We start from the raw sequence: 10,094 nt of genomic DNA, 5'->3' as shown, positions 1-10,094 counted from the left end.
AATTTAAGTTATTTTTTGAGTCAATTTAATAAAATAGCCTACTATTTGATTCAAAAACCCGAAAATATGCTACTTTTCTTCGATATGATGTTGGAAAAAATGGGATCTCTTCTGACAAAAAAGATGGAAGGCTTAGCTACCTATTCCAATTTGTAAGATACCAAACATGGGGTGTAGAATCAATACAGCCCTGTTTAGAGATAGATATATACTGTGTTGTTTAGATTCTCCATTATTTTTTTTAATAGCTTAAAAAGTATTTTATTTAATACATCTATTTGATATAATATGGAAAAGATTATATATCTTTTTATATTAAATAGGAATAGTATTTGATATACTTATAAGTATATTTTTAATATTTCACAAATAATTTTAAAATTTGTCATATGTATTTTTTCAAAAATATTTTACTATATTTTTATAAGACAAACGTAAACCATGAATTTTACCTATAAAATTTTAAATTTTACTCATGATGTTTAAAAACTTTATTAGAAGTATACCAAATATTTTCCCTCGTTTTCTTTCTTCTTTCAAAGAATATATTTGTGTTTAAATTTTATCCTAACTTATATAAAAAGAGAAGCAGGGCCTATGATATCATAGATCCCAAATCTTTTATGACTTAGTTCATATTCCAATTCTAAATTATTTTGGAGTGGATTAGAGGCTGTGGTTTCAAGCAAATTACCATTAATTAGAGTATCTTTTTCATTTGGCTTTTGAATTTTACATTAAATTTTTAAATTTTAATATTAGCTTTTATTAAAATTAAATTATTTTGATTAATTATGAGATGAATTGAAATATAGAAAAAAATAAAATAATTGAACATATTATGTCATGGAAAATTTATGTGGATGACATAATATCCACGCGTAAAAATTTAGATATAATTTTAAAATTATATATAAATTTATAAAATTTTAAGCACATAAAAGAACACAAACAACAACATATTACGAAAAAAATAATATAAACAAACACCAACATATAAATGAGTCAAAGTAAACATAAAACAAATTGTTATGCATGGAAAATTTTGTTGGATTAGAATCTTTTCATTCTTTTTTTTTATAATTTTAATTTTTTATTATTAATCTCTATTTTTTGGATAATTTTTTAAAAATATTATTGGATTAAGTATACTTAACTACTAGATGCTACTTATAAAGCTAAAGTTAAATTTAATTGGTATATAATTTTAATATTAATTAAGCGATAAATAAGATGCTTAAAGTTTTATTCAATTAATAATTTTATTTTATATAAATAAAATTAGCACAATTTAAAAAAAATTATTTTTGTAATAATTTTAAAATTAAATTATAATTATTTTTAACTAATAATTGTAAATTAAATAATAATTATAATTTTTACAATTTCCTTATATATTTTATTCTTAGAATTCTATTCAAGTGATAATTTTATGTCACTTTTTTATCTAATAAATTTAAATCAAATATTATAATTATTTTTAAAAGTCAAATTAGTAAGATAATGAAAAATAAAAATCATTTATGAAACACTTAATTTTTTAGTTTTTACAAATTTATGTTTTTATGTATACATTATAGTTTATTTCATATTTTACGAAATACTTAGACATTTTTTATGTTTTGAGCTTAAAGTGAATTGCTAAAACTAAACATCAATAATAACAATATAGAATGATCATAAAGAAATAAAAAATAAAAATAAAACACACGAAACTTTTTCGGGAAAAAATTACGAGCAGAAGAGAAGAAAATTCACTATTATTGAAAATCGAATGATACAAGAAAAATCTACATCTATTATTTGTGGCTTAAGCCCTGCACAGATCAACTAGTTTCACCACTGTATTATTTCGTTAACAACAATTTGAGTCACGCAATTTTAACATTTGTATTTCATGGAATAGTAAGAAACTGGGCAATATAGACGGTTGTTTTATTTGGCATGAGTCATATATTGATTTAGAGGTTGATATTGTTTTAAGCTAAGGGTAATCTCATCATGACTTATGATTTTCCAAGAAGAGTACAAAGTGGCTGCATATTGTGGTATAACGGCGTAGGGAAAAGAATCCTTGAGATGAAACTGAAACCTTGATTCTCTATTGATTGTAAAAGACAATAAGAGAAAGGAAACCAAACCCAAACCAGTTATTAATACACAAAAGAAGGCGATGAAACTAAAGTTACAACAACACCAACAAAATGCAATTATAACACGTTTCTAGCACTTATTCTCAGCAGATGAGCCATTGACAATGGTCTCCATCTGTAGGGCAGGTTTTGGGTTCTTTGGTTTATACCACACCGCACAAACAAGATACAGTACGAAGTTTATCACGCCTAGAACTGCTAAAAGTCCATAAAAGCAATCAAGTCTCCCATGGTTTATGTTATCCGCTAGCCATCCTTGCCCATCATTGCTTCCCGTCACTTTTTTCACTACTGATACCAAGAAACTGCTGACGAAGAAACCCAGCGATAGTGTCGTGAGGAAGAGACCAGTGCTCATGGTTTTCATTCCTTTGGGGGATTGAGTGATGAAAAAATCAAGTTGGCCTGTGTAGATGAAGGCCTCACCAGCCCCCACTAGGAAGAACTGTGGGATCAGCATGAAGACGCTTATAGGCAGCGTTGTTGTGTTGGCACCCACGGTTCTCGCCACTGCCAATCGTTTCTTCTCGGCTAGTGCCGCGACCGCCATTCCCAACGTTGATAGCACTAGGCCTATGGCAATTCTCTGTAGGTTGGTAAAACCTGTTGCAGGAAATGGTAATTAGTTTAAGACCATTGAAACAGTTATCATAGCAGATTTTTTGTGTCATATACTTGCCTGGTTTTCCTTTTAATTTCTTCCATAATGGCATAATGAGACGGTCGTATACCGCAAGGGTGATAAGTATAGCTGCTACGAAGAAGACGGTGAGGGAACCGGCAGGAATTAGGAAACCTCCAATTGATCTTTCCATGGTGGAGGCTTGCTCCACTGAGAAAGTGATCATCTGGGCGTAAGTGGTCCAAAATATGATGGTTGTGGCCCACACCGGCAAAAGCCCCACCATCATTTTCACTTCCTCTACCTTTGTGACAGAACAAAGTTTCCATGGATTTGGAGCTGAAACAACATTTCTTTCGAAATCTCCTTCGGCAACAATGGCTGCCCTGTCCAAGAACCTAGTGTAGAGTTATATTAGCACAACAACCAAAGAAATAAATCATTAAGTAATATATTTACTCCCGTGAAATAAACTCACTGGAACTGATCTGTGTGATGAATTCTTTGAGCCTCTGGGGTGTCCTCATATAACAATTCAACACTGTAAGGGAGTTCCATCTTCCTCTTATTTATTGCAGCTACAATAACCTGGAAAATCTGAACTATTGGACTTCCTATACTTTTCTTATATCTGTATCTTTTAGTCCCTGATAAGAATATCAAGATGGCTACAAACATGGAAACAGAGCAGATTCCATAACTCCAGCTTCGACCGACTTCATCTTGTAAGTAGACGAGCACCGTAACCGCCGTCAGGGTTCCGGTACTAATGAAGAAGAAGAACCTGTTGAAAAAATAGGTCATTTGGGCTTTCTCCTTTTCATCTTTGTCATCAAACTGATCAGTTCCAAATCCTGAGACACTAGATTTTAGGCCACCAGTGCCTAGTGCAATTAGATATAAGGCCACGTATAAAATCCCCATCTGAAATCCATTGGCTGGTTTGCATGTATGGGATGCCGACGCATGGCATGGTGGTGGGCGTAGTTGTGGCAGTTTTGTAGCTATTGCTAATGCCCCAGTCCCCTAAAATCACCATTACCATCAAAGTCAAAAAACCTGACATGCTGCAGAAGATTGAAATAACACTTTTGAGTTGTTTTAAGTTAAGAAGGGAGCTGTTTAAAACACCCACCAGTGTCTGTATAGCGGCAAAGATGGCAATCGTCTTGTATCTGCCAAGGAATGAATCAGCAAGGAAGCCTCCAAGCAAACACAAGAGGAAAGATGTCCCCATGAAATCTGTCACAACATTGGCTGAAGTTGAACTTGGCAAATGCAGTACACCAACCAAGTATGTCACAAGGTTAACTGCAATTCCCATTGTTGAAAGCCTCTCACAGATCTCAATCCCTGTGAAATCATTTCAAACTTATTTTTCTTTACTTCTTTATAAATGAAAAAAAAAAAAGAGCTCAAAAAAAGAAAAGAACTCGGATACAAAAGAAATCATTTTTATCAGCTTTCTCCTTTGCTGGTGAGGGATACAATGATTTAAAGCTTTCTATCAGAAAACCCTAGGATGCCATGTAAAAACTTGATGATTAAGGTTATTAATATTACTTAAAAAGCATGTTTTAATTAAGTAAACAAAAGAATAAGTTAAACCCCTTTTTTTGTTCTGTTTTTGGGTGGATAAGGAATGTTAGAAGAAAAGTGAAGGCTATATAATAATGTTGTAAAAGTGGAGTCATATTAAATACCACAAAGAATGATATTGGAAAGCAGATTTGCTTTGAGGAAATCTCAATAATTTAGAGCTTCTACATGCATGAATGGCCCCAGACAAATATCTTCCTTATCCCATCAAACTCCAAGCAGAAAATGACATGAAATTCATTATCATTTGAAGTAAGTATATATGGATTGTTGTAAAGGGTCCCATGTGGCTTGCCCCCCCTTGCCTCCCTTTTCCTACACTCCACTCATAATTAAAAGTGAATCGAAGTGATAAAATAAAAAATCAGGTTATGTTAACCAGCAAAACGGTTCGATTCCTAGCATCTACAGCCCTTTTCTCTTATTCCGAGCTATTTATTTTCTTTTAACTTGTAAAAGGGTATCATGTATAACTGCTGAATCTTCTAACTTTCTGTTTAATGATTTACAATTATATTATGAAGACATGAAAGCCCCATCAGACCATTATCTTGCATGAACTAACTGCTTGTTGCTCTGATGGAATATCACCTTCTTTTATATATATATTTTTACCAAAGCTATTGTCTTTTAACAGAAATTTATACTTTGTCCCAGATATGATAATAAATGTTGTCACATGGAGTGCTAAATGGTTGTCCTTCAAAAAAACAAAAAAAACATGATTGATTTTAGAAGTTATGGGGAAACAACTCTGGATCTAGTCAATACTTGTTAGTTCATCTTAATTTCTTCTGCATGATTGAAAGTTTACAAAAATGATCAATAATCCAAACCAATATAAAATGAAGTTGATGCAACCAACATACCTAGAACGAGTGCAGCCGGAACCCAACCTCCGGTTTTTGACCTGTCAGCAGGGAAACCCTTGTAGTCCACCGCATCCGCCACCGTCCAACTCATCTTCCCTTCCTGGAAAATCCATGAACAAAAACATTTCAGAAGCTTTGGTTATGTTAATATAGCCATTGATACAATACTATATTTCATAGTGTCATGGAAACTCAGAAAACTGACCATGTTCTACTATTCAACAAGTGAGATTTAGCTGAAAAAGAGAAAGACAGAAGAGAAGTAAGGTGTAAGAATGCCTTTAAACTTCTATGCTAACTTTAACTCACAACTTTGATGTGTTTGGAAACTAGGTTACCCTTTTATAGGCAACAAGTGATAACAAATAAATGAATAAAATGTTGAAGTTAAAGGGAGTCTCCACTAAGTAATTGAGACAGATCATTGTTCATGTTTCTTGAAATAATTGAAGGTAGGGCGTTAGGTTTATCAAGTTAATAGTGGAAGGCTCTACCACTGATTACAACCATTGTTTTTTTTATTTTAGAAAAAAATATATATGGAATTTTAAAGGTGATGGTGATTGAGGATGGTTGAGAAGAAAATTGGAATCTGGAACACGCAAAACCAATATATGTTCTTCAATCTCTATGGTAGGATAGATTAGCTTTGAATTTTTGTGAAAATAGTGAACCACATTGGCAGCTTTGTTAGTGCCTTTGATGCCCCACAAACCAAAAAAGGCTCCCTTGACCCTTAACCTTTTGTTTCTGCATGAAAACCAGAAGTGAGTTTCAAGAGAATTATGAACCCTTCTTTTTGACATGAAAACAATAATGTTACAACAGAACCAAAAGAAAGCAAACGTTTCCCTTAAATGCAGCCGAAAGAGAATGGGGTTGTAAAGTGCTTCACCTTGAAACACAGTGTGATCTTTTCTTTTTCTTTTTTGACATGATAAGAATGTTTCTATGATGCATGAGTAATTTAACCTTTTTTCATTTCACAGCAACCTGATAGTGCTTTAAGCTTTTTAACTGTCAATTTCGATTAAGGAAAATGGTGCAGCCGACTTTCTTTGCTGTGAGAAACAAGATCACAGATGTATCAATCAACAAAAGTTTCCATGGCAAGACCACATTTATAGTCATCTTAATTAAAGTTGATAATATACAGAAATTAACCAAAGAAACTGTATTGCACTGCTTGCGATTGTAGTACCTTATGATTTAACTGCTACATATAGCAGCAATTCAAACAAAGAGAATTAAGCAATCTGTCAGGAGAAAAACTAATGATTTTTCCTGAAATCACAAGCAACTAAATTGATACACTCAACCAACTCCAATCTATCATCTTATCATTAAGGTACTCGAAAAAATTAATACAAGTTCCTACTCCTTTATACAACTCAAAACTTTGATAATAAGTTGATTCATTGCATATAATCTCCATAAATCTGTGATGGGATCATATAGATTAATCCCCTTTGCTGCTGCAAGGAGCTCTTTGTATGGTTTTACATGCACAGATACCTTGACCTACAAGTCAATTAAATAGGGTTTGAAAAGTTTTGAGAAATACCCTTTTTACTTTTTTCATTATAGGGCTTGTTAAAAGTTGAACCTAACAAGCTAAGATTTAGATACCTTTCAATCAACATGAAGGTATGCTATCAGTCCTACCACTATATGAAGACATTATTGTGGAATCAAATACATTGAGGGGAAATGCTCAAAATCTATGTTGACAATAATAACGACTGTTGAGTAGGGTCAATGAGAGTTGACAAAGAACTCATCTCTACCCCCTCACACAGGCATAAAAATCACAAATGCTTTGCACCCAGGTGCTTTGCACGTGCCCACAAGGTCTCACGTGCGATTGAATTATGTAGATGTAGCAGCACACGTACCAACAGACACCACTCGAGAACCGATCAAACCCACCGGCCATTGCCATCACATGGTTCATAAAAAAAGAGACTTTCCACTTGAAAAAAAAAATCATTTAAGGCCAAATGAGACCCATAACTAGACAATACCCTCCCATGGGACCCTTTTTTATTTCTCATTCTCTCCTTCCCTTTTCTTCCACTATCAGTTCAAGGATTTATTTAATCTCATTTGACTTGTTATCAGGCATATGCCACAGCATCCACAACCACCCCCATTTTGTATATGATCTGCCTGGCTTCTTCCCATGGCCCTACGGCCAACTCTTTCATCTTTTTGGCCACTTGTCTCTCTATAGAAATGATCCAAGTGTAAAGGAAAGATATCATGGAATGACTTGCTTCAACTGTTGTTCCAATTTATTGGCATTACCATTAAGCTTGTTCCACCAAGCCATTGGAGCAATCCATAGTTCCCTGCAATTATGCTGAAGCATTGGCACTTTGTTCAACCCTGACTTCAAATAATAATATTCTCCCACCAGTGCCATAACAAGAAAAGCATTTAAATATTGTCTAGAGGGGGTTAACCAGTTAATGTAATCAAGGGTGTCTCTTTGATAAATTCAACCAAATGAATGATTCTACCAAAGGATGTTCAATATGTGTATGGATGCATTGATGGTAGTTTCAATCAAAGTTGCTTTTCTTTCTCCTTCTTCTCTCTCTCTGAGATATACCTAAGCCTCGTGTTACATTTTAACTTAACCTTCATGTTGCGGAAGCGACGATAATATTAATAACAATATTATCAGAAATATTTAGATAATTATTATGCCAACAATTATACTAAGAAAATTCCCAGTTAAATTGGAGGGGTCACAATGGTCCCGCTTAAAACCCAACAACTAGACAGAACTCACTTAGATATTTATAGCAATAATAACTAAATAAATATAACCAACATAAAGCTATTAAATAAAAGCAAACAAATAAGAAATAAAATACCAGAGTTTTAACGAGGTTCGGCCAATTTAGCTTACGTCCTCGGACACTACCAAATTAATATTTCCTCTAGAAATATTACAAAGGAGAAGATTTTGGGATAATACAACCAAAGGGGGAGGGGTTCTATATATAACAAACCAAACCCCCTCCATTTCTATCTTTTCCTAATGTGGGATATTGCCAATATTCAACAAATCTCCACCTTGGCGATATTCCACATCTTCGAACATCTTCTCATAACACAAACTTCAATAGTGTCTTCAATTTTGCAACCAATCGCCTTCTTCCCTTTTGGTAGTTGTGCCAGCTTCCACATCTTGTTTTTCTCTAGAGATTGCATTTCCTCTTCCATTGCACCTAACCATCTATTATTCTCTAAACTCTGAATGGCTTCGGTGTAAGTGGATGGAATATTATCAACAACTGGAAGTGCATAAGCTACCATGTCAGTGAAACGAGCTGGTTTTTGAATTTCTCGTCTCTGCCTTCTGACTGCAATTGGCTCTGATTGCTGTTGAGGTTCTTGGGTAGAAACCTCTTCCTCATCTGACTCTGCATCTGCCAAAGAAGAATCACTAGTGGTACCTTCTGCTGGAATTACCACACTCTGCTCAAACTCCACCTGCTGCGGAGTACACTCCACCTGCTGCGAAGTACTACTCACTCCTTCTGGATTTACCTTATTCAACATGGCAGATTCATGAAAGGTAACATCCCTACTGATTATCGTCTTCTTTGCCTCTAGACACCACAAACGATATCCCTTAACACCAGCATTGAAGCCCATGAATAGAGCCTTCTTTGCTCTTGGATCTAACTTTGATTCTTTCACATGATAATATGCAATAGAACCAAAAATGCGCAAGGTGTCATAATCAGTAGCAGGTTTTCCATACCATTTCTCCAAAGGAGTCTTGCCATTTATAGCAGATGATGGCAAATGATTGATGAGATGTTGAGCGTACGTCACAGCCTCAGCCCAAAACTTTCTATCTAATCCAGCATTAGATAACATACATCGAACTTTCTCCACAAGCGTTCGATTCATACGCTCTGCCACCCCATTCTGTTGCGGTGTTCCACCTACGGTGAAGTGCCTTACTATGCCACAATCTTGGCATATCTTCAGGAAAGGATCGCTTTTATATTCTCCACCGTTGTCTGATCGGAGAACCTTAATCTTCCTTCCTGTCTGATTTTCAACTTTAGTTTTCCACTTAAGGAAAACTTCAAGCACCTCATCTTTGTTCTTCATAGGAAACACCCAAACTCGTCTGGAAAAATCATCAATAAAGGTGACAAAATAACGTCTTCCTCCAAGTGATGGAGTCTTGGACGGTCCCCATACATCAGAATGCACATAATCCAGAATACCTTTAGTATTGTGAATCCCAGTGCCAAATTTCACCCTTCGTTGTTTTCCCAGAACACAATGCTCGCAAAATTCAAGTTTGCAAGTCTTTGTACCTTTCAATAATCCTTGCTTGGCTAGAGTTTGCAAGGATTTTTCACCAGCATGGCCCAAACGCATATGCCACAGCTGTGTTGCCTCAGCGTCCTTCTTGGTACTCGTAATTGCTGCTGCTGTTGTCCCGACCACTGTACTACCTTGGTAGTAATACAGATTGTTCTTTCTTATGCCTTTCAACATCACCAATGCTCCTGAAGTTGCTTTAAGAACTCCATCTCGTATTGTCACAACTAGGCCTTTAGATTCTAACGACCCCAAAGAGATGAGATTCTTCTTCAACTTTGGGACATATCGTACATCCCGCAAAATTCTAGTAGATCCATCATGACTCCTCAGTTTAATTGAACCTATCCCGGCTATTTTACATGTGTTATCATTACCCATGTAAACAACCCCTTCATCTAGTTTTTGAAATTCAAAGAACCATTCCCGAATGGGACACATATGATAGGAACAACCAGAATCCATGATCCACTCATCTGCATATAATGTTGA

At 34.9% G+C, this 10,094-nt stretch overlaps 1 protein-coding gene across 1 annotated transcript; it reads right to left on the bottom strand.

Moving 5' to 3' along the window:
- Positions 1 to 2,080: 2,080 nt before the first annotated feature.
- On the bottom strand, positions 2,081 to 5,864 carry LOC107933129 (protein NRT1/ PTR FAMILY 6.2). Its single transcript, XM_041117267.1, has 6 exons — positions 5,452 to 5,864; positions 5,244 to 5,346; positions 3,911 to 4,128; positions 3,254 to 3,801; positions 2,833 to 3,173; positions 2,081 to 2,756 (listed from the first exon to the last, which is right to left on the bottom strand). Exons 1-6 carry the CDS (start codon positions 5,452 to 5,454, stop codon positions 2,224 to 2,226), a joined length of 1,746 nt encoding a protein of 581 aa, XP_040973201.1. The 5' UTR covers positions 5,455 to 5,864; the 3' UTR covers positions 2,081 to 2,223.
- Positions 5,865 to 10,094: the final 4,230 nt, after the last annotated feature.

Source organism: Gossypium hirsutum, chromosome A07 (genome assembly GCF_007990345.1).
Source record: "Gossypium hirsutum isolate 1008001.06 chromosome A07, Gossypium_hirsutum_v2.1, whole genome shotgun sequence".
Lineage (NCBI taxonomy): Eukaryota > Viridiplantae > Streptophyta > Magnoliopsida > Malvales > Malvaceae > Gossypium > Gossypium hirsutum.
The sequence above is the reverse complement of the archived record's forward strand: the minus strand, read 5'-3'. Positions and strand labels throughout refer to the sequence as shown.